Source organism: Solanum lycopersicum, chromosome 6 (assembly GCF_036512215.1).
Source record: "Solanum lycopersicum chromosome 6, SLM_r2.1".
Lineage (NCBI taxonomy): Eukaryota > Viridiplantae > Streptophyta > Magnoliopsida > Solanales > Solanaceae > Solanum > Solanum lycopersicum.
Window position 1 is genome coordinate 51070021 of NC_090805.1, and position 25554 is coordinate 51095574.

A 25554-nucleotide genomic window follows, 5' to 3' on the forward strand; every position below is an offset into this window, starting at 1 on the left:
ATAACAACCTTGGTCTTTCATTTATAGGTATATTCAAATTTTGATCTTTGTGATATATGTTGCAATTATCTTAATCCCAGCCCTCCGAAGAAGGAAACTGTAACTAATTAGATCGTTAGAGACCAAATAGCTATCAGAATTCAGAAACATAATATTTATTTAACACGAAATAGAAGCAAAATTTGTATATATACCCTTCCTTTTTAGATTCAACTTGTAGGTTTAAACAGATTACTATCATGTTATTTGTTGATGATATAATACAAATTAATATATCAATTAATCAAAATGTATTTTTGTTCCTTCCACACATGAAAAGAAAAGAGACGTTATATTTAAACTAGTTAAAAAAAATATATATTACCTTTAAATATTAAATAACAATATAAGTTCAACATAACTCATAGATAATTTCAAACAATACAAAAGTCACTTGAATATTCATAACCGAAAGTCAAATGTACTTAATCAGACACCATCATAAACTAAAATCAAAATCTACCAATAACAAAGAGACTATTATCATCATTCCACTGGACCTCAATATGCACGCACCTCGACTATCGACTAATTTATTCGTCATTAGATTTCTTGATAGGGTACTTGATAGCATTGAGTTGAACTTTACGAAGAGCAGCTTGGCCAAGATCAATGCCACAAATATCAGAAAGCCTAACAAGATACAACAAAACATCAGAAAGTTCTTCACCAAGATGTAATTTCTCATTTTCTTTCCAATCTGGTAAACCCTTTGGAACTTCTCCTTTCCACTGAAATATTTCTGATAATTCTCCAACTTCACCAACCTGTAAAATAATATTAAATTAGATAAATGTTTTAATTAATTCAACCAAAAAAATAATGATGAAGAAAAAATTGATTTTTATGGACTACTAGGAAAAACACAAAGAAAAAAAGCCCTGTTTTTCCAAGTAATGACGAGAAAAAATTGTCATTTGACTGTAAAAAAAAGAAAGTAAAAAGTTAAGTTTTCGATATATAAAAAAGATGTTTGACTTTTAATACAATCGAAAAAGAAGAAAAAGTGACATGTAAAATAAAATCGAGTAAATAAAAGTTGAATGAAGTACATGGGTAATATCTTTTTGGATTAAAAAAAAAGAATTTTTTTTAACGTGAATGAATTTAATCGTATCTCGATAAAAATATGAAACGGAAAAAATATCTACTATTTTTTGACAAGTGCTCCTCAAATTCTGGTTTTGGTGAAATGTTTTTCTTGTGTTTTAAGAAACCAAATCAGACATCCACTTGTAACTCAAAAACAAAAAACACTAAACAACAACTTCTATACAAACAAACCAAACGTTTTATTTACTTTATTCAAGATTATTAAATAACAAAAATTGAATAGATATGAAAAAAAATCTCGAATCTGAATTAGTTGAATCAACAAATTCAGATGCATAACAATTATAAACAACAAACATTGGATATCAGATAAACGATAAAAGAGAAAGACTATCATAATTCATAACAACAAGTTGTATAGCACATATAAATCAAGAAATAATAAACACCAACATCAAAAGAAGGTGCATTAAACCACGAACACTAGATATCGAATAAACAGATACATAAAAAATTATCATAATGTGTAACAACAAAAAGAATAACACGCACAAATCGACGTACCAGAGCCAAAAGAAGGTTTCTTGGGCTATGAAACTTCTCCCAATCTCTTTCTTTAGCAAAATCATCCATTTTTTTCTTAAGAAGATCAAGTGTTACACTAGTCATCTCTTCTTTCCCTGTCATTTTGGACAAATTGAAAATCTCACACAAATAGAAAAACAGAGACAAATATATTTTTTTTTTCTGTTATTTTTTCTCTTTTGGCTTCACTATTTATAACATCAACCAGACCAAAAAACACATACAAGACTTTTCTTGTTTAGTGCACCGGATACCGGCTATTACCTGTTTCCACACACTAGTTTTTATAAAGGTGTCTGTGGTTTTACTTCCTTATGTTTTCGGTAAGTCCTCGCAATCAGTTTGAAGTTTGATTAATTCAGATTTATATGTAATTAAGATTTTTGACTGGGTATAATAGTTGGTATGTTTTGATATTATGCTTGTCATATATGAGTAATTTAGTGTTTTATCTGTTTAAATTGATTAAATTTTTATTATTTTGACTTAAAAATAAGTGTTTATAAGTTTTTTTTATTGTTTATTTTAAATATTCTGAAAAAAAAATCGTTTAAGAAGCTATTTTGTCTACGTCTAAAATGAAATCTTATTCTTTCAAGTCTTTTAATTGGTAACTTTTAGTTTCATTTTTGTGATATATGAGTAATTTGAGTTTTTAAATTGGTATTTTTTGATGTGATATATGAGTAATTTTAAGATTTGTAATTGGTCCTTTATTCCTTTTAATTGATAATTCCTTACCTTATTCTTGTGGTATATGAGTATTTTAGGATTTATAATTAAACCTCTTAATAGGTAAAATTTTGACCTTATTCTTGTGATATATGAGTATTTTATAATTTATAATTAAACCATATGAGTAGTTTTAAGATTTATAGTTAGTCCTTTTTTTTTTAAGTTAGTAGGTCCTTTTAATTGATAAATTTTGGCCTAATCCTTGTGGTGTATGAGTATTTTAGGATTAATAATTAAACCTCTTAATTGGTAAATTGACCTTACTCTTGTGATATCTGAGTAATTTAGGATTTATAATTAAGTCTTTTATTTGGTAAACTTTGATCTTATCCATGGATAGTTGGTAAGTGTGAAATAATACAATTTAGTCTTTAATATCTATATTTAGACAATTTTTTAAAATTACATTATAGACAAATATGGAAAAACAATACAATAAAATTCCTGATTATTTAGTTAGTAGTGAGACAATTTAATAAATATATTAATTTTTTTTGTAAGTTATTCAATATAACTAAAGATTAAAGGTGCAATTTCAATTAATTAAAAGTAAGCACCTTTAATTAAAGAAATTTTATCAATTGTTACTTGGGATATTAAAACTCAAAAACATTACTATTATTAGCTCGCTAATAACTAGTCTGATATCACAAACACATATATCAAAATACATCAAAAATTAAAAATCAAAATTTTGAAAAAATTTTAATTTGTCAATAACTATTTACATATTATAAAACTAAATAAACAAACCATTAGAGTAATACAATTTTTTTACTTCTTCATTAATTTAAGTTCAAATCACATAATCATCATACTAAATAAAGGAATAGAATTATAGTGGGCTGACTAGGTAAATCTAAAATGGTAATCACGTGTATATTTATATAATATAAAAGTGTAAATATTTTATATATTTTTTTCAATTTAAATTGTCAAACTAGTCCAAATCCAGGATTCTCACCAAGATACTTGGGAATACTCGTGTGTATTGGGCTCCATGATGTTTTATTATTGTTATTATTACTATTTATTTAGTGGACTATTTCATATTATTTGATTTTTACATTAAAAATAAATATTTTAATTTTTATTTTAATAATAACAAAAGTATTTTGAATTTCTAAAAAGACTATTAATATAATTAACTTAGATATTAAAATGTATATTTTTATTATATTTTCGTTAAATTAATATGAACAAAATAATATGAAATAGAGCGAGTATCTGTTATAGTTATTGTCGGTTTAATTGCGTGAGCCAACAAAATACATAGTTTTCTCGAGACACACAACTATTTTTTGGCCAATAATATTCGAGTCATACTTCTACTTTTAGACTCCTTTTGATTCTTTCTAACCATTATTACACACTAAAATTCTCCAAAAGATAATATCCCTACAAATATATTGCCTAATTTATTTAGTTTTTGGGAGGGTAGAGATAATCAATTTTGAGGTTTTTTAATTATTTAAAATAATTGAATCGATAATAGATGTTTGAAATTTATTTTATATTAATATAAGGGTTTGAAAAATATTTTAATTTTGATCGAATTTGTTGTTGTGATACTAAACTTTCATGAGAATCTATTATCTTTCTAGACTATTTAATGCCGTATTTTGAACATATATATTTGCCAATGTAGACATAAAAGATAATTTAAAATTATAAAGTAATGTTTTCACGAGGGCATATATATACCTTTAAAAATACATTATTAAATAGTTAAGAAGGTAAAAAATAAACTATAAATAATTCAAAAGATAATAGATTGCAAATTCGATCAAAATTAGAGATATTTTCCAGATCCTTATTCCTTTTATATTTATCATTTTCTTTAATGGGTTTTTGTTTGTTTTAAGAGATAAATGATTTTTCAAAGAGGGCAATAATGGAAATTATTTGTTTAAGGATCCCCATATTCGTACCCAACTAATTTGTTACATATTATTGAAGATAAGGGAAGTAAGAAAGAGAATTATAAAGTAATAAATTGGATCCTCCTTAATAAAATAAAAATTCGAGTAGCAAATCAATTGATTTGTTAAAATTAAAATTATGATGACTATTTTGGGAGCGTGATAGATAGAGATCTTTTTTTCATGAGTTGATAATACTAATTTTTCTACATTTAAAGCAATAAACGGATAAATAGAACCACAATCTTTTCTTCAGCAAATTCAGTGCTCCTATTTTATTTTAATCAAAAATTTCGAATTCTAACTGACAAACTATTTTTTTAACATAGAAAACTCTTCCTCTTAGATGAAATTAATTAGTTATTAATATTTGAAATATTATATTTTTATAAACTTCTTTTAATCCTATATATAGCGTGTAATTGTTTTATTATATGATATATGAAGTGTATCTTCATTTGTAGGTAACCTATCTTAAAACTTTTGAGATGTATTTTTGATTGAACAAACGTAATTAACGTTTATTTAGCACAGTTCATATTATTTGTAAATAAAGTGTTTAGTGTGTGTTTTTAAAATAGATTTCGTTTATCACGTAAACTGTAGTGTCCAAAAAATATCTATTTTGAACGGCACTCGTAATGTTGTGTTCAATGTAAAAGAAAAAGGCATCAACGTAGAAGCTGCATTAGTCAAGCAGACATTTGAACTTTAATTTTGTATAAATTTCAACACTAAATTACTTTTCTGCATTCAATGGATGGAGATTTATTTTTGTTCGTAGAAGCATATCCACATATTTATTAATTTGATACAATAAAATTTAAAATTAAATATTATATTTAAAGTAACAATACCGAACACTACATGCAAAAATTACATTGATAACAACCATGCATGAACCATCCAAACAAACTGTAAAATGTACTAATCATATGTTAACATCATATGTTATGTGCGTATATATATATATATTTGTTATGAATAAAAAAGTATACATTTTATTTAATTAGATAAATTAACTAATCGGTCTTGTAACGAATATTAGATGAATTAAAATTCCAAAATGAAACGAAAGAATTGTTCAAAGTATTCATATATATTAGTAGTTTGTTCTTATCCAAATTCTCGAATAATTAATCCACAAACTCCAATATTAATAATTTTGATTAATTAAGTCTAAGATAAATTAGGTAATCCAATTAATAGCTACTATAATGCTAGTGTAAAGGTGCTTATGCTACTCATTAATTAGTAGTAGGTGGTCATATAAAGAATAGCAATATTTTTTTTGTAGAGGATATTAATCATGAGTATATATGTAAGATTACCATTAGCTAGGAATTGAATATTATTCTTATCGATTGGCATGGAGACAAGGATTTTATGACAATTAATTGAAAATTTATTTTTATGAGATCGTCAAGATTGTATTGAAGACGTCTTTAGAGTATATTGAATCAGTATAGCTATCTTTCTTCTAATTCTTATCATGACGTGTTTTTTATTTTGATTTTATATTTATTTTGAATGAAATTGGTAATGTGATTTTTTTCCGAAAGGGATCATACTAGCAAGAGTATCACTACACCTTATATATAATCACCATTTCATTTTAGCTATCGATGTATATAGTACTTTATTTAACGCTCATTTTTCGTATCACTTGTCAACATGCATCAACCAAGTATATATGACCATGCATCATACTAACTTCATTGTGCGGATGTGTCTTCAAACACCGAAAAAATTTAGTAAATTAGTTGATCTGTAAATGAGAAAAGCACACTGTATCAAATCTTACGTTATCACTCTACTATCTTCATATTCATTGAATTATTAATGCTTATATTAATTGTTGAGCTAAATTTATCAAAATATTTTTAACATGACATGATATTATTAACTTTTAAGTCTGCCTTAATGGCATGGCATTTTGCCTGGTCTTAAATATAGAGTAGCACATATAATTAGGATGGTGCAATTTAGATGTCTTTGGTTGACAAATTGGTTAGTATAGTTAAGGAAAGTAAAAGGGAACCAAATTATGTCCTCTTAGTGGTTAACATGATTGGAAGTGACTCTCAAAGATTTGTTTAATCAAAATTTATAGTATGATTTGATGGACTAATTAAGTCAATATGTTATGTAAAATTGGTGCTTTAATTTACCACAAACAGATCTGGTCCAGCGGATGATAGTTCTTATTCCTTAATCAACGATATCAGGTTTGAGTACTGAATATGGAAAAATCTTTAGTAAGAAGCGATTTTCCCAAATAGAGCCCTACATGGTGTGAATTCAAAATAGTTGGACTCCAATATGAATATCGAACATCAAATGAAAAAAAATAATAAACTTAGTGCTTTAATTTGTTTGTTTATTTAAAGCATAATAAAACTAATAATGTAATGTTCAATCAGAGGTAAAGCAGATTCTTTTGCACTAAGATATCACTTCATGCTTCTACACAAATTGGGGGTCCTGGCTTCTCTATATACATAAATATAATATGCTCAGAGAGAAAAGGGTTTTGCTATTTAAGTAAAAAATGAACAGATTCTCATGACTTGATAACACATACTATATGATATGGTTTGGCCCTCAATTTCCAATTTCTACATGGACCACTTCCATTTGTCCCTTTGTATTAGTTCCTCCGTTTCATATTACTTGTCCATATTACTTAAAATATTCATCTTGTTATTTATAAAATCGAAATGTGATAAATAAAAAAGGGTCAAAAATTGTAATTATACAAAAATACTTTCAGATGTCAATAATTTGTGCGATAACATATTTATTCAATTTTACATAGTTTAAAAATATTCTTTAACCTATTTTTTTTATAATAAGTGATTGATTTCCACCCCACCCCCACCCCCACCCTATCATCAATCTTCTTGAACTCCTATTCAATCCTTCTCCACCATCCCTCACTCGTAAGTAATTGAATTCAGTAATGGAATTAGAAATTTTCAAAAAGAAAAGTACAGAATATAAAAAATAAAATATGCATGAATAACTAAAGATATTTAACGTCTGATATATATAAATAAATATTAACCTTATGTATAAAATATTTTTTTTCCGTTTTTTATAAACCTAGTAATATATGATCTTCTAGCTCTGCCCCTGATTAAGTAGTCTAGTAGTCATGACTTTGAATTAAACATAAGATAAATGAAGGGAATAAATAATTATTAGTACTTCCTTTTTACGCAGTATTAGTTGACTATACACAAAATTTAAGAAAGAACGTAATGTAATACATTTGACACATTTTAAATTAAAGTACCCTTAGATGTTATTATCTTAAATAAGATATATATATGTTTCTACGGCAATAAAAATTAACATTCTATGTATTGTGGGTAATAAAAAGAAAGTACATATAATTCTTTGATTTATCAAACGAAATAAAAGAAAATTAAAGAGTAACATATAAATAATATCCTCTTTTTTTTTTAATTTGTCATATTTTTTATGTTTCGAGAGTCAAATTTAACGAATCTGAGTCTGAGTACGACCTTATAAAACTGCAACTGGTAAGATTAAACAATGTTAAAGTAGTGGTTTTGAATTAGCCATATATTCTAGACACAAATATATTTTCCTAATGAAATGAAAATCGATGTGATATATTTTTGAAGGAAAGGATATAGGAAGAAGAGGAGGGATATGAAAAAAAAAAAGTCATGGCTAAATATGAAGTATATATATGAGTTGTAAGGAGCCATTTCGTAAAACGTATAAGAATAATGAATTAATAATACAAAAATTAGTTATATTGATATTATGTTTTATTTGTGATTTATATTTTTCGCAATAAAAGAAACATACATCACATAATTTCTAAGAAAATTATTAACTCCAAAAGGACCAAAACTCTTTAGTTTTTTTTTTTTTACACTTTCATGAGCAAATATATGTTATTCTTACAATAACTTGTATTTATGAAGTTAATGAACAGAAACAAAAACAAGATGAAGCAGAAAAAATTTAAAATAGAAGAATTAATCCGAGTCCACAGAAATTATTGCGTGTCCTTAAGAAATTTAATCCCCTCACTGTACCAAAGGTTATGGATTAATTTTTCCCAAGATAAAACGGATTAAACCTGTTAAAGAAATAGCGGTACCTCAAACTTTTATAACTTCAACGAACTGAAGAACAGCAACAAGTCACACAAACTCAGTCGATCGACACTTTGATTTTATTTTGAGAGAAAAAATAAATGCAGAGAAAGAAAAATTTTCAGTGTATGAAAAAATCAAAAATTGACTTCCTTTTATAGCCATTTTCAGCAAGGAACATGTCTGTTCAGTGAAATCTGTTCAGACCCATTTTATCCAGAAAGTTGTGTCTTTTGGAAAAAATAACAACTTTTCGAAAAAATGTGTCTGTTAGGAAAAATAACTACTTTTTGAAAAGTAACGACTTTTCGGAAAAATAACAACGTTTCGGAATGTTGTTACCGTTACCCACAAAAATTGATTAAATAAATTTTGTCCAAAAAATTTATCAAATCCAAAGCGGAGCAACGACGACGACGGCGCGAGGGGACATCTTCTTCTTATCTCTTTTAAAAAGTAATGAAAGTGTTTCCCTTTATAAGGACAACAATTTCCATTTCTTTTGCCGATATGGGAGAAATGACTTTTCATTTGCATTTTGCAAATGACTTTTCATTTTCCCTCCAAATTATTTTTCTCACTTTTCATATTCTCTCTTTTCTTTTCTCATTCACACTTGCTTAAAACCCAACAATATATCCTTAACCAAGCTAACTAAAATCAACCAAAATATTAAAGAGTGGAGTTTTCCTTATTTGTCTCTATGCAATGCGTATTTGAATTAATTAAAGATCACAAAAAATAGTAAAATTGTACCTAATTTTTTTAAGATAAAAGTGATATTGCCAGTAAGTATAGTATGTATTTTACGTTACAGACAAATGTACATTAATCAGGTTACTATAATTGTTGTACTTTTACACACTTGTAAGACTATACATAACAATGAAATGATCAAGTGGGCACAAATCACTAAGATCACTTTTTATCATTGTTGTTTCATCCTAACCAACAACTCTGAAATTGCTAGTTCAATAGCTTTTTAAGCGATGAACGTCTTTTGGGATAATTCAGTTCGTTTGAAGGATTCGAAATTGATTCTTTTCAATGTCTTTTGAGTTAAGCAAGTCGCATGTGACTTGTTTAGTGTGGTTTATATCCCTGTGTGGTTTGTAAACTATTAATAATTTTTTTTTTGACAAATCTAAAATAGGAAAAAATGACGAATTGATGCACACTCAAAACTTGAAGAAGAGAGACACAATTTCTAGCATTTCACTATGGGCATACAATATGGAATGCATATACAACTGAGATTATAACACGTGATTTTATAGTCAGACAAATATTATAACACATTTTAATTTGATATAATGTATAAATGTACTCTTTAATTTAATTTCGAATTACATTTATATCCTTCAATTTTGAGTGTGCACAAGTAGACACTTAAATTTGTATAAAGTTGAACAAATAGACACACATGTCCTACATGTAATCCTACATGTCATTTTTTGTCATACGTGATGTTCTACGTGTATAATGCTATGTAGGACTCATGTGTTTATTTATTTAAAAATTAGATAGTTAAAGTGTTTGTTTGTGCATTATGAAAGTTGGAGATGAAAATTAAAATTTAAAGTAAAATTTAGAATCCAACATATATATTATGCCTTTTAATTTTATTGTCACATAAATATCAAGATATATATAAAATCACTACAAGTTTCAACTGATTGAAGAACTAACTTCAATAGCCGTCCACTCAATCAATTAAACTAAAAATAGCTGATGAATATAATATATATAATTCACGTATAACAAATGTAGTATATGAATATTAATCAATTAACGAAAAATGAACAGTAAACCTGTCCAACTATTTTGTTGGACAATTTCCTTTTGATGCAGACACAACACTAAAGAAGACGGACATAAATTGTAGAATTTCGTTATGGGCCAAAAAGATTTAGCTGAAAATTGCATAACCTTTACCAAAAGTATGGTTGATATTTTAAGATTTTTTATAACTACTTACATTTAAAGGATATTTTTCATTCATTAATAGGCAAATTTCTTTACTTTAAATGTATAAAGATAAAAATAAAAAGGAAAGTACGACATAATTTCTAACAACTTTTAATGACTATAAGTATGTTCACACTTAACCGCTGCATTATTTGAATATATTGTCGAGTGGTTCGAAGAAAGTTGTGAAGAAGGTTTTTCACCGGGTGTATTAGAGTCGAAATATTTTAGAATCACGCTGCGCAGGGCTTCATTCAATGAGAAATTTGTTCTAAATTTTTTTTTTTTCATATCAAAGTTTAAATTCAAGACATCTAATTAAGGGAGAAATTGGATGTCCAATTTCATTTGTATACACGGGCTGGGTGGTTTATTGATTTTTTAATTCAATTGAGGTTTTGTCTAAATTTATGGGTAGATTTTTTGTTTAAAAAGAAATACGAATTTTAATGATAGCTAAAAGGTTGTGTATCCAAATCAAATTACACAGGTAATATACGCTTAAAAAAAGTGTGTTATATTTGTTCTACTTAATAATACACTATGTATCTTTAAAGTAAACAATTTAACGAATTAATACATGTCCTAATATATATATACATATATATATATATAAGTTGAGACTCTTAATTAAAGTTCTACTCAAAACAAATTTGATAAAAATAAGTCATTTTAATTATGAAAATTAAATAGGCTTGATTTTAGGGGAGGAAAGATTGTGCTCCTATTCATTCGTATAAGTTGGATATATGGCTAAAGAATGCCATTTTTTTTTACTTAAATTGCCCAACAAAAAAGTTGACCTATAATAATATTGAATGCCCATTTTTTTTGGCTTAAATTACTCAACAAAGAAGGTTCGTAAAAAAATATGTCAAATATTTTGTTGTATGAATCGTTTCATGAAACTTTTAACCTTTAAGTATTAAAAAAATAAACCTTTCTACTTACTCAGTCGATTTACAAATACATTCTATAATATTTTTATGTATTAATTTCAGAATATCAAAAAAATCATGAAAGAGCCATTGTCATTCGCCCAAATTAGAGCATTGTATTCATTTAATAAAATGTGAATGTAAATAATAACTAATTTATTGAATCACTTCAAATTAGAACATTGTTAGATTGATCTTAAGTTAAAAAACAAAACTCCAAGGAACACAACAAAAACGTAAAAACTAGTATTTTTATTCGAAATTCTTGAAGATCCACCCATTTTATCATCACTCTGTCCACCGCCACCAGCGGGAGCCGGAGCTGTGGCATTTTTTTCGTCGCCACCGGAAGAGGTAGTCAAATTTAATGTGCCTTTAGATTTCAAATTGTCAGGATCAAACTTATGCGCCATTGGTGTACCGTCTTTCACCGCTAATCCAACTTGCCACACCTGATTCACCTGTTATGATCGAAATAAACAGATTTCATATGATAACTAATAAAACTAAAATAACAATAGTGAATAAATACCAAAGTTAGATACAAAAGTAAAATTGAAGAAATTCAACTATTGATCCACATTCATAGACGAGAAAAAATAATCATTTATACAAAATTAAATAATTATTTCACAAAACTCACTCTTCAAAATTATACTGCCAAAGAAAAAGAGTCCAAAATATTTAATTACTTCAAGCACATATTTAGTGTACTTCTATACGTGACATCTGAGAAGGATAGTCTCAGCCGGTCATGTGTGTACTCATTTTTATATAATGAAGAAACTGTTTTCGATAAATTTTTAGCTTATGATAAGGTATGAATATATAATATCTTTTTCAAATCGTACTTCGTGAATTTGTTGTTGTTGTATGATAATATGTTAAGTATCCTTTTTTAAAAATCTCATATGATAAACAAAAAATCAAGACAAAAAAAAAGTAAAAATTACCGTGGTCATATTTGACGGTAGTATCAAAGTGGCTAATATTTGCATGGCGCCATTAGAGTACTCTGCTTTAGAATTCAAAACTTCAAACAAAAGTTTATCAGTTTGTGTAATCGATGTATACGAAGTAAGATTGTAAGTATTAACAATCATGGATCCATTTGAAGCTTTGAATGCGATAAGACATTGAGTGCCGATCATGGATGCGGTAATTGGGTTAATTCCCCATGAAATCCAGCCATCAGAAGAAGGCAGAGGAGCAACGAAAGCAATTGCAAGTGTCGAATTTGTTGAATTGTAAGTCCAGTAAAGAGACGATTTCAGATAAGGGAGAGCGGTGCAGTTGGCGAAGTGAGTGTTACCGGAGATTGGCGCCGGAGAAGACGAGCAATTGTTAGATATTGCAGGGTAAATTAAGAGAAATGCAATGAGGAAGATGAAATGAAGATGAAGAAGAGAAGCCATATTTGCAGAGATGCTGAATTTTGGGGATTCGATATTTTATATAGAGAAGGAAATCCTTCACTTATATAACGTGATAACATTGTAAATAAAAATACTACTCCATATAGAAGTATAGTTTAACTGGTAATAATAGGTTTATTTAGTGTTCGTTTGGGCATGCGATATGATATCGTGATATGAAATTATGAAACAATATCATAATATGAAATTACGAGATGAAATTGAAGTTTTATTTGAACATACAATATGAAAGTTCTCATAAACATAATGATCATATAAGTTGTAAAACTATTAAAATAATTCAATTGTTTAATCAATCTTACCGAATAAATAAAAAATTATCAAAATCTCATAATAAATTGTTACAAAGTTATTTGTTTTCCACTTAAGTAACTGTTTTATCAAACTTTTTATTCAATGCATTACTCTCTAATATAATCCTTCCGCATTATAATGATAACTTCCTCACGTTGAACTTGCATTTCTCGATCATATGACTGAGAAGACAAACCATCATTATTGTTGTGAGTCATTTTTTTTGTTAATATCATCCGCAACTATATTTTCATGATCATCGATCTTAAATATTTTATTACTCCTTTATGCAAATAAATATGTAACATAGCACAAACTATGACAATTTTCTCTCGTGTATCAATATCAAAATGGTTCATGCCTAGTTTTAGTAATTTGAATGTACTTTTCCAAATCCTAAAAGTCCGTGGGGTTATTTTAACAAAATATAAACTTGTAAACCGATTTTAGTGTTTAAATTCAAATCATGATATGAAATTCTCAAATAATTCCATATTATGATTTTTGAAGAAAATTGAATCACATCTCATGATATGAAATTCACATATAATCAATCGTATATCTAAATGTTGATTCCATCTCACAAAATTATATCGTAATATAATATCATATGGTCAAATACCTACTAGTTTGATTGTATGAATATTTTTTGCGCAATTCATGAATTTGACTGTGATTTGTTGGAAACGAAATATTAAAGTCAATGTATTAGAAATTTAGAATCTAAAAATTCAATAATATAAATTTTTTAACGTAGTTCAAAAGGATGAATTTCATGATGTATATTATGAATAAATTACTTAAATACACACCTTTATTTTTTATAATTTTTATTATTCCCTACTATTTTAAAATATCTCTAAAATCCCTTCTTTTCCTTTCAAATCTCATTGTTCTAGATACATTAAGTTTCACATTCAAAAACACGTTTCTGTTCCTAATTTCACTCCCTTAATCCCTCCCTATTTCACTCCCTTTAACCTCTTCCTATTTTCACTCCCTCATTCTTTACTTCCTTCATTTTTTAATTTTTAGATTTGATCTCTCTCCATAAGATTTTTCAAGAACCAAGTAAGTTTTCGGTTCACAATTTTTTCCGAAGAATTATCAGATCTCCTCCTTTTCCACATTTACAAAATGTATAAGGAAAAAGTGAAAGAGATGATGTATCCTCATTGCTCCTTGCAACATCATCGTTTCCAGGGATCCTCTTTTGCTGATGAAATCATTTTCCATTGTTGACAGTGAGACAAAGATACAGAAGTTGGTATAGAGCAAAGATAAAAGTGTAGGGGGATTCCTTGGTCATTTGTTTCTTTTTGCTTTCAACAGATCAATTGTTGATTTTTTCTCTCTATTTTTGTAGTTCATCCTTTATAATACATATGATTTCATATTTAATGTATCTAGTTGATTTGTTTCTTAAACTAATGTATAATGCCTTCGTTGATTTTCATACTTATTTTAAAATTGTTGTTGAAATTAGTAAAAATTTTAAGGAATCCAATATGTATCAAAAAATTATGAAAATTATTATTATGTATCAGACAATAGGTTTAATACATAAGTACTAAGTGGATTATAATGTTTAGTCTATGATTTGATACTTGATTAGATGTGTATCATATGATTTCTATCAAGGGTTTTTGAAATTTTTTATCATGTATCAGTGATTAATTTCAATAACTGCGCCATCAAGTGTGCTTGCTGATACATTTTGAATCAGTGTGTATAGTGTTTTAGACGATGCATTGATACATGAAGTGTTTGCTGATACATTTTGAATCAGTGTGCTTGCTGATACATTTTGAATCCATCAAGTGTGTATAGTGTTTTAGATGATGCATTGATACATTTTGTATCCATTAAGTGTGCTTGCTGAACATTTTGAATCAGTGTATATAGTGTTTTAGACGATGCATTGATACATGAATTTGTTGTGTATCATAATGTTTTTATGTATCATGCGGTTTTGAAAATAAAATTACTGCAGTTCGAAGTTTAACAGATTGTTCATAAAAAATGTATTCAAAATAGATGATATAACCTTTGATTTTCAAAATTTAAAATTAATATCCAATTACTTGCTAATTTAATGCTGATTAATGATTTGTTACCGTAAATTAAGCTATTTTAGTTAACAAGTTTAAATGTACCATTTTTCCCCATTTTTTTCTTAACAGTTTAAACTTACCATGTATCACTAGAGTCTAAAGTATCACGACACAAAAACTTTAAGAAATTTTTAGTAAATATTAAATTTATCGGAATAAAGTGTAATTATTAAATTACACTATGGGATTCCTTACATTTTTACGTATATTATACCATATAAAAGGGAGCTGGGCCGTGGGCCTATAATTAGTCTGAGTTGGCATGAGTCCATATGCTGTAAATTTCCAATGAAAAGTCAAGAGGACTTTCCTTTGAATTGCCACTCTCAAGTCAAACGTTTTTCAAAAATTATTTTTATATATATTCTATTATTATGTTATCCAAAAAAAAAAAGAAAAATCAAACAAAATTTGAGAGAAAAAATGTTTAGGAATGGGCAACGACAAAAACTATAATATTTAGAACCAATTAGCGATTGTGTGATTCTGTCAAACATGAATATATTTATCTAAATAAAGTAATATTTAGATTTAATTTATGAAAATGTTAATTAGATGTTTAACTTTCACGACTATAAAGATAGTCACCAACTACTTGTTTTTAAAGATTATATCATTTTAAATAAATAATCAATCAATTCAATACTAACTTCTTATTGCCCCATTGAACGACCTTTGACTTCCACATAACTTCAATATAGTTCTCATAATAACTTTGTGTTCAACTTGAATCGAAGAATGATCTAATACACTAACTTTTCGTTATATATTGGACAAATAAATTAAAAGAAAATTATAATATAGTGAATTTAACCTCTTAATTTATTTTTTATGAATAAAAAAGGGGGTGGTTTAGTGTGGGCCCCAATAAGGTTGCACAGTTAACAATTTATCGCATTTCGACGCAGCGTCGCATACGCTTCCAATTTTCTGCTCCTTCCGCACATTTGCTCTTGAAATTTCACAGACCATCCTTCTCCCGCCCCTCCCCGCCGGCTACTTTTTCAATTTTCCGACCTTTATTCTGAAGCAAATTTCATGTGTATAAGAGGGTAGCAATTGATTATACAGATTCTAAGAACTTTGTGGTAGTTTCAAGATCGTAGAGGAAAAGAAAAAGTAGAGGAGTAATGGCACCAATCGTGGGTTCAAAGCAAGCGGAACAACTAAAGCAAGATGGGAACAATTATTTTCAGAAGAATCGGTTTGGCGCTGCCATTGATGCTTATACCGAGGTAATTTTTTTATTGTGAATGTTAGGTCAAAATGGATGGATATTTCTCTTTTTCTATTTTTAAAATTTTTTTTTTGGATATTTGATTCTACTGAATGCTTTGTTTTTTAGGCTATTACTTTGTGCCCTAATGTTCCGATATATTGGACAAATCGTGCTCTATGTCATCGGAGGCGGAAGTATGTGCTTCTTCGATCTCTTTTTGTTCGGTTTGATGATATGTTGGTTGATGTGTTTGTATTATTGTGATCGTTGATTTATAGTGACTGGAGAAGAGTGGAGGAAGATTGCAGGAGGGCGATTCAGCTCGATCATAATTCTGTAAAGGTGCGAAACATTGTGATATGTAGCTTGCATGTTCCTTTTTCCAATCTTGTGTTTTCATACAAGTGCTCTATCTAGCTGAGGGTCTATGGAAGACGTCTCTCGCATTGACAACTTAGTGGTAAGGTTGCGCATAGACCACCCTCCCTGTACAGCATTTGAGGGTTTACACTGGGTTTGTTGTTGTTGCTTTTATCAAGGTTGACTTAGATGTGTTTTAGTTTATCAATAAATTTAGTTTGTTTTTCTCATGGATGTTGAAAACCCTCATGGTCATAACTAGTTTGAAGAGGGAAAAATGGAAATATGAAATCTTAAATGTTCCATCGGAGAAATAGTTTGCCGAGAGAGCAGTTACTGTAAAGATACTCTGGAGGTTTTTATGATGTAAATTCCGGAGATTGTTGATTTGTTAACTATTATTGATAAATTTAAATAATGCAGCATGTTAGAACATCCACATAATCAAAGTTGAATACTTCTCCAGAATCTATGTTTCTTATCTGCTGAATTTATGGTCTTTCTTAGTTGGTGTTGCTAGAACTTGTTTTTTCCCTACAGATAATAACGTAAGAGTGATTTCTGGGTAAACAGGCCCACTATTATCTTGGTCTTGCATTGCTACAAAAGGAAGCATTTGGTGAAGGTGTGAGAGAATTGGAAAAGGTATACATCGTCTCTTACAGATGTTCAAATATTTGTCTTCCAAGTGTCCATACATCACATTGGTGCACCACACTTTTGTGGCTTTGTCTCTCTGCGGTGTCTAATCTGTATCCAAACAGCCTCATCTGTTTGTGAGTTTAGACTACAGACCAAAATGTTTATGAAAATGATGATGTGACAAGGTAGGTCTTTTCCCCCCTTATAATTTGGTCAGTCATTATGCATTCTTACTTTTGTTATCATTGTTTCCTCTTTTATGCTCTTTCTAAATTAATACGAATGCAATTATATAATTAGGGACGTATTGCGGTTGCTATTGTCACTGCTCATTTCTCGATATATTTTTTTGGGAACAACTGTGAACATTACCATTGATAACAAACGAGAATTACAGCTTTGATCACCTAACAACACAGCGTTTCTATCTATTCTCTTTTTCTCAAAGCTAGTTACTAGTTAAAGTTTGAATAAAAATCCTACATTTATACTGTTTTTTTGATCCCCGAAATCTACCTACCCTGTCTATGAATTCATTTTTTATCTTTGTTATAACTTGCTCCTTTTGTCCATTTACTCCTCTGTATATTTTCCAATTCCTCACTCTACAAGTGTGATATACCATAGCCCACCATTGAGCAGCAACTATTTCTTTCTTTACTTTACTCCAATGCTTTCTGTTGAAAGTTTGCAAGTTTGATTGTCGGAAAACAGGTTTCTTAACCTTTTATCATTTCGTTTGTTTATTTTTTGACTCTGTATTTTCCATAAAAGTGGCTTAGGTTCAAACCTTAACTAAAACTGATCTAATATCACCTTCATGTTTCGAGCTTAGTAATCACGTACAGTAATTCCAATGTGCTGTTTCTAGCTTGCTTCTGTCAAACATCTTGGCCTTAACCAACATTATCATCTTTCATATGTGTAATTGGATCTCTTAGTGGTGAACTACTAATCTAAGCGTGGCTCTTTGAAGTTTTAGGAAAATAGATGTTAGGCGAGGTGAAAGAGATAAATGAACACGTATTTATGCTAGAATAATTGGTTTAGCGTTCTTTTGTTTTGATAATGATGGTGCCCAAGCTAGCTTGTGTGCACTTAAACTATTTCACCAGATATCTGCTACCTCCACTAGCACATACACCAAGTAACTCTGCCTAACAAGGTTTAAGCATATCAGAAGAAATCTCGGTGATTTCTTTTTGTGTTGGCTGTATGCATGTTTTTAACGTGATAGTTCTCTGGATTACATATTTTGGAATTTACATATTATGAAAATGCATTGTCAAAGTAAATCATAGTTCATGGAGCAGAGGTGAGCTTACTGGGAAAATGTTAAGCTCATTTCACATTTCTTTTTCAAGGGTGAGATCACACACAGCTTGAAGAAATGTGGATGTTAAGGATGTAGTTATTCCTAGTTGATGGCAAGTATAACTAATGAGTTTATTCCTCTTACCTATTTTGAATGAATGAATTCCTCAAGAAGCATTATCAGAAAATTTGCTTGGTAACTGTTGTTTGTTTGTTGTGGCAAATTTATATGCTCGTTGTTGGTTGCTCTTACTAGTAGTAACTGGAAATAGTAGTTTCAATACCCAGAGATATCAAAATAAAATTTCAATCCAAAACTTTCTGTAAGTTTTTTTTTAAAAATTATTGAGTTCAATCCACCAAGTGTGAACCATAGGTTGCAATTCCTAAGGAACAATTTAAACCTGTGAAACAACTGAACTCCTGTAAGGCTAATGCTTCCAGCTTGGGGTCTGGCTTTGACTTCAATAATCAGACTTACCTACTTGAAGCTCAAACTAAACTAATGTATGTTAAAACATGTTAATTAGCATACTGTCATCATTGTGTTCAATTCAAATCTTCTTTTTAGTACTGGATAAACCTATCAACGATCATTTTTTCTTTTGATGATATGCTGAATTATTTTAGTTGAAATGATGATTTTAGGGAAGTTTGCTCTGCTTAATTATGATGAACCCTTCGGGGTGGCCCAGTGGTTTGAGCTTGGATTTTCCATGTGGGAGGTCTCAAGTTCGAAACTCCTTGCCAGGGAAAGCAAGGGGTTTGCCTTTTGGGTCGAGCTTGTCGCTCCAGGCTTGTCTAGTGCGGTTACCTCTCCTATGTGGTTTGCGAGTTATTGCATAGGAGTGGGGGTTCTACCCTGTGCGCATACAAAGGGTAGCGGCTGCGGGTTTCCCTTGTCATAAAAATAAATAAATTATGATGATACAGTTCTCTTCTATGTATCCTGTCAGGCATTAGACCTTGGAAGAGGTGCGAATCCAGGAAGATATATTGTTGGAGAGATCTGGGAAGAGCTTGCTAAAGCAAAGTACATGGAGTGGGAGCATGAATCTACAAGGCGCTCCTGGGAGCTTCAGAACTTGAAGTAATGGCTCTTCTAATGTTGCTTATAAATTTCTGTTACTTTTGTTGAATTATTATACCAATTACATAGGTCGCCTCCCCATGATTTTTCTTGTGTATGCGCCTCAGAGAATCATGTGAGTCAGCTCTCAAGGAGAGACATATGCTTGACAGTTCTCAGACAGAAGGGTTCAAAGATGAAAAATCAACGGCGCTTTTGAAGCAACTGAAAGCTCTAGGTAAGGTTTTCGTGAAAGCTGCAGCAGATGATACTCCAACTGAGGTGAGTATTCAAGCAATTATCATGTTAGTCATTTTCCCCTTTTGTAAGCAAGTATGTTTTATTAACCTTCAACACTAACAAAATTTCTAGGTTCCCGATTACTTGTGTTGTAAAATTAGTCTTGATATTTTTCGTGACCCTGTTATTACTCCGAGTGGGTTTACATATGAGCGGGCTGTGATCCTTGAGCATTTGCAAAAGGTAAATTTGTTTCGCCTCCCTCATTTCATCTTTGTTTTCCATTGGATTTGTTAATTTATGTTCCTGATCCTGAGCTTGGCAATTTAGGTGGGAAAATTTGATCCAATCACAAGAGAACCACTTTTGCCGTCCCAGTTGGTGCCAAACCTGGCCATAAAAGAATCTGTACGGGCGTTTTTGGATAGGCATGGCTGGGCATATAGGATATAGTAAACTTTTCGTTTGGCGTACAGGACGCATGTCCTTGGTGGTGCTAGTGAAACCAAGAACAGAACCATAGGGGCGGAGGACACATCTTTTGGTGGTAGTCATCTGCCTAACTGCTTCCTATATAGTTCAGTATTAACATGGTTTCCTGTGTAATTCATGTTAACCTCAGTTGTACAGTGTAGTGCTTTTGTACATTAATTATACAGCAAACCATCACGAGTATTTTGTAAGATGTTACATTGATATACTGTTGATCTAACGAAACAATAGTTTTTTGATAAAGCTAGCTTTTGTGTGAAGAATTTAAAAAACTTTTAACTAGCTTCTGACTTGATTTTGCAACATGTTCACCATCAATGGCACAAAGGGGGAAAGATAAACCTACAATCTATACCGCAAATGACCAAGAAAGAAGTGGATGGAGGATCATGAGTTCAAATCAAATTCTACTGGAGGTAAAAATATTAGGTGATTTCTTCTCATGTCTTAGGCTTGATAGGTAGAGTTGTGCTGAAAGGTAGTAAGTTCCCCTTGAAATTTTGAGGTGCATGCAGTTTGGCTTAGTAAAAAATAATTACTCCTTGATATTCTGTGTCTGTTATCAACTCAACTCCAACAGTTAATTCTTTTCGCGTTGAATGCAATTTACTCTGAAAACAAACCCTCAACTCAATGTCTGGCATATCTCATTTTACTTTGAGTATTCACTATCCATGAGTAGTCTCTTTACGCTTAGGACAATAAATTATTGAACCATGATTGAAGAAAGAAAGAAGAGGCACGAAAAAAAGCATATTGATTAGTGATTGTGAAACGTCGCTTCTTAACATGACAAAGAAAGGAATTAGTTTTGTTTCTTTTTAAAAAAGAATGAAATTTTTATCTGTCAGCATAAATTGATGCAACAATAAATAAAATTAAAGCAACAACACGTTTGTATAATTAAAAAATAAACCAGAAGAAGGAGACAAGTGGCACTTTTATTCTACTTTTGCCACATGCAAGGAAGTATCCACCAACAAATAAATAAATAAAATAAAAAAACAATATTTATATCTTTAACAGAAGCAATACAGCCATCTCTACACAAATTGTGAAAGGGTATAAACTTATTGGTGAACAGAAGCAATACAGCTATTTCTATGCAAATTGTGGAGTATAAACTTATAGGTATTGAGTTTTACATCAAATAAATAAAACTACTCATAATCAAGTAATATTTTGATGTGGAAAAATAGTACATTCAAACACAATATACCTCTATTAATTCGATCAATATAAACATTCGATCTAAGTAACTTTTTTACCAAAAAAAACGTTGCAACTTGTAAATAAATAAATAAAAAATAAAGCATCATAAAGTCCTTACATTTTGACCCTTTAGGTAACCCAACCCCTCAAAAAAGAAAGAAAGAGAGGCTATAAGAACTTTAGTAAGGGCACTTTGAGCTTCTACAAATACCCTAAAGTCAAGCCTGCAAAGAACAAACAAATCTTCTTGAAAGGGCAAAATATATTAAAATAATTGTTATTGCCCTATCGGATCTCTTGAAAAACACATTATCCATTCAACAACCTTATTTTATTATATATATATATTAATATTTTCCTCCAACTCAGTCTTATTAAATACTCTACTGATATAAGCCACTTGTCCTCAATATTAACTTTTTTCTTAGTCATTCAATGTCCAAATGTCCCAACTTATTTGATCAATTAAGATTTGTCAGATTAACGACACTAATATTATTATTGAAAAATGGCAATACGAATGAATTTGAATTTTAAAGTAATGAGTACTAAACTAGTTTAGGATATTATTTTTCATAGAGAGAAATAATTTCGTTAATTATTAATTTTATCATCAAACTATGAATAACTTTCAATTAACTTTGCTAGAAGTATAAAATTTTTGATAAAAATTTAGAAAAGTGTTGAAAATATTTCAAATTTAGCGATGTATTTCACTCATACTATAATAACAAGCGTGTATTTAAGTTAAGTTAATCAAATAAGTTTTTAGGTATAGTATGTTCCAACAAATACTGATATTATATTTTTAATCGGCCGCCCGAATTTTAAAACTGGATTTTCCACGTTGTCAACGACGCTAGGCTGCTCTGACCACTGAATTAATCTTATAAAAGAAATGCTCCTTGCCCATATCTATGGCATGTGAAATCTCAACTAGACTATGTGTGCACACAATGTGCATTTGTCGCGTTACACATTGCAAATAAACAATTACGATTCATAAATCAATAATAATAAAATTTGATTAATTATTGCTATCTAATCATCTAGTACGAGTTGTCGCGGGAAACAACAGGCAGCCGTTCACGGCGGTAGTGTGAAACCCGACGGTTCGGCATTTTGCCGCATTCGTTTCCTTTGACGGTGAGAACCATGCCGGCGAGCTCGCCGTCGGTATGATGTTAGTTGTTCTTCTGTACGAACTGAACCATTTGTTCTGCATGAACCGGTGTTTCCTCCATGGCGGAAACGTGAGGCCTCTGCTTTTCAACGATCGTCTCGCGGCGTCGCTCATTGCTCTCAAAATCTGCTTTAGCTCTTCACTTTTTCCAACGAAAATATTCGGCAACGACTGTAATAACCGTTCGTACTGAATCGTCGGCCTTGCGATCTCGAACTCTGCTTTAAAATCGAGATCCACGAAGTAACGAGTAGTGGAATCCGATTTCGTAATGTCAATAAACTCATAATTTCCGGCAGCAAGTCCACCGGATTTCTCCCATTTCGTCTTGCAAACCGCCGCATTGTAACCGAAATTCCTAAGATACGCCATTACATTCCTCTGGAGCATCGATTTATTCGATTTAAAGCACGAAAACACTTCCAGTCCCTTCGTTGCACAGGATACAATCACATTCCGAAACAAATCAAATTCGCTGCGGAAAACAGGGCTGGGCATTATCTCAATCCTGTCAATTGAATCACACATTGATACATCAAGCTCAGAATCTGAATCATTCTCCGGAGTTTCATCTCCGGCACTATTTTCCAAATCACCGAAAACGAGATCGGAGAAACTAGGAGAAGCAATATCATCATCATCAGCATGAGCACTGTGTTCACTGCCGCTACTGCCAACGATTCGAGCCTTCATTTTTTCATCTAACGGGTCAGTAACTCTCTTCATTCTGCGAAAGCCAGACATTTTTTTTTTCTAAGTAAACCACAATTAATTCGTTGTGCTTATTAAAAACAGCTATTTGACACGAGAATATTCGAATAAAAACTGAAATTCGAAACAGAAAAAAAAATAGAGGAGTGAGTAATGCTTTTATAAGTGTTTGAAAAGAAGAGAATAAGTCATTGATAAAAAAGGATATACTTGAGAAAATTCTGGTAATTAATTGAATGGCTTAGTTAGATAGACAAGTGTAGGGGGTATAGGGGGTAAATATGACTCTTCAGAAAATCGAAAAGGTGAACACTAAAAAATAATTATTAGCTGCATGGAATTGGATTAAGATGGGAAAACGTGTTTTTGGGAGCTTCTAATTTAAACTAATCGAAATATCGATAGCGATTTTAAGTTAATATATATATATAGACGAATTTGAAGAAAAAAATGTGTACCATGAACAATATGGATAAGGTCGTATAATAAAAATGTCAAATAAGCTAAGAATTCAAAGCTTCTCTTCGTCTAATAAAAACGAAGAGTCGAAATATTGACAATGTCATGAATAGTGCTATGTTATGGTATAAGGCCGGTTTAATTTATATTGAAGTTATGGATTATAGTTGCTATGACTTGGGTTACAAGAAAGTGAGCTGTAGAAAATCTTTGAGCTAATTTTGGAAATACATGTCTTTGAGTTTTGTCCTTACAACATAAAAGGGAAATGAGTTTGAAAATATTTTAACTTCGATCAAAATTATTATAATAATATTAAATTTTATTAAAAATTTTTATATTCTATACTATTTAATAATATATTTTAAAAATATATACATATACATATAGACACATATATATACTTTTGGGATATATATTAAATAATGAAGGAATAAAAAAATTAAAAATTTGATTTATGGAGGAGGCTTTTTCCCCAATATAAACTACAAACTGACTTTGTATACACATTGATTATTGCATTAAAGCTGCCATGGATTCGACAGTCGATGCCAAACTTTGGGGCCAAGCAAGATTGTATAGTAGCCGCATACGCATTAATTATTATTTTTAAAAAAAAACGATTAAAATTGAATATGAAATTATATTTATTAAAGAGTATACAACTTTGAATTTCATTGGATCTAATTAGGGAATTGGATGGGAAATTAAAGAAGGGTCAATATTTGGTTCTTTTGTATTAGGTCCAAGAATTCCCTTTTTTGAAATGATTTTAAATTGGCCATGGGACAAATAAAATACCTAATAAGTGAAAATTATACATTGTTTTCATTATCTCTCCACCTAATAGTCCAACTGTTAACACTTAATTTGTTTATATAGAGGCTTATTGAGAGCATGTTTGGATAAGCATATAGCTTTTGATTTACAAGTTAAAAATTATAAGTTTGTGATTTTAACTTATAATTTTTTGGTTTATTTGGCTTTTAAAAAGAAAAGTGTTTAAAGTTATTTTGATTTAGAATATTTAAAATAAGTTAATCTAATGTGGAGCGAATTGAAAATGGAAAAAAAATATTATGTAGGGTGAGTAGAACGATTAAAAATTTTGTGGATTAAGCTCTCTCCCGCTCCATTGCCCAACTGATTTCAATCACTCATCAATTCAAGTATGTACCACAATTCCAATTTTCAATGAGAACCTGTTTGAATTAGCTAAATTAAATACTTCATCTATTTCAATTTATATGACATTTTTCCTTCTTCGTCCGTGTAAAGAAAATGTCACCTTTTCTTAATAATAGGACAGACGACCATGATAGATTATATAGGCAACAATTTTATATTTAATATCATTACCCCAAATATTCTCTTCATATTTCTCATTTTTATTGAAAAACAATATACTAATACTTGTAATACACAAAATAATA

The 25554-nt window shown here is 29.8% G+C and overlaps 4 protein-coding genes across 4 annotated transcripts; 1 reads left to right on the forward strand and 3 right to left on the reverse strand.

Moving 5' to 3' along the window:
- Nucleotides 1–334: 334 nt before the first annotated feature.
- LOC101255503 (uncharacterized) lies at nt 335–1933 on the reverse strand. The gene is made up of 2 exons (XM_004242382.5): nt 1657–1933; nt 335–806 (listed from the first exon to the last, which is right to left on the reverse strand). Exons 1-2 carry the CDS (start codon nt 1777–1779, stop codon nt 573–575), a joined length of 357 nt encoding a protein of 118 aa, XP_004242430.1. The 5' UTR covers nt 1780–1933; the 3' UTR covers nt 335–572.
- A 9584-nt stretch (nt 1934–11517) lies between these two features.
- On the reverse strand, nt 11518–12848 carry LOC101255208 (auxin-induced in root cultures protein 12-like). Its single transcript, XM_004242381.5, has 2 exons — nt 12330–12848; nt 11518–11837 (listed from the first exon to the last, which is right to left on the reverse strand). The coding sequence occupies exons 1-2, from the start codon at nt 12789–12791 to the stop codon at nt 11562–11564; spliced, it is 738 nt and encodes a 245-aa protein (XP_004242429.3). The 5' UTR covers nt 12792–12848; the 3' UTR covers nt 11518–11561.
- A 3241-nt stretch (nt 12849–16089) lies between these two features.
- LOC101254909 (E3 ubiquitin-protein ligase CHIP) lies at nt 16090–20799 on the forward strand. The gene is made up of 8 exons (XM_004242380.5): nt 16090–16455; nt 16566–16633; nt 16718–16781; nt 17373–17444; nt 19712–19845; nt 19953–20106; nt 20197–20307; nt 20395–20799. The coding sequence occupies exons 1-8, from the start codon at nt 16351–16353 to the stop codon at nt 20515–20517; spliced, it is 831 nt and encodes a 276-aa protein (XP_004242428.2). The 5' UTR covers nt 16090–16350; the 3' UTR covers nt 20518–20799.
- A 1834-nt stretch (nt 20800–22633) lies between these two features.
- Nucleotides 22634–24227, reverse strand: LOC101264023 (uncharacterized). Its single transcript, XM_004242494.5, has one exon. It carries the CDS (start codon nt 23693–23695, stop codon nt 22814–22816), a length of 882 nt encoding a protein of 293 aa, XP_004242542.2. The 5' UTR covers nt 23696–24227; the 3' UTR covers nt 22634–22813.
- Nucleotides 24228–25554: the final 1327 nt, after the last annotated feature.

Excerpts from the sequence above, each read along its gene's own strand:
- LOC101255503 (XM_004242382.5), bottom strand. The coding sequence starts at position 1,779 with ATGACAGGGAAAGAAGAGATGACTAGTGTAACACTTGATCTTCTTAAG. Across the intron at positions 807-1,656 it reads GAAACCTTCTTTTGGCTCTG|GTTGGTGAAGTTGGAGAATT; the intron begins GTACGTCGATTT and ends ATTATTTTACAG.
- LOC101255208 (XM_004242381.5), bottom strand. The coding sequence starts at position 12,791 with ATGGCTTCTCTTCTTCATCTTCATTTCATCTTCCTCATTGCATTTCTC. Across the intron at positions 11,838-12,329 it reads TACCGTCAAATATGACCACG|GTGAATCAGGTGTGGCAAGT; the intron begins GTAATTTTTACT and ends CGATCATAACAG.
- LOC101254909 (XM_004242380.5), top strand. The coding sequence starts at position 16,351 with ATGGCACCAATCGTGGGTTCAAAGCAAGCGGAACAACTAAAGCAAGAT. Across the intron at positions 16,634-16,717 it reads CTATGTCATCGGAGGCGGAA|TGACTGGAGAAGAGTGGAGG; the intron begins GTATGTGCTTCT and ends GTTGATTTATAG. Across the intron at positions 17,445-19,711 it reads GTGTGAGAGAATTGGAAAAG|GCATTAGACCTTGGAAGAGG; the intron begins GTATACATCGTC and ends GTATCCTGTCAG.
- LOC101264023 (XM_004242494.5), bottom strand. The coding sequence starts at position 23,695 with ATGTCTGGCTTTCGCAGAATGAAGAGAGTTACTGACCCGTTAGATGAA.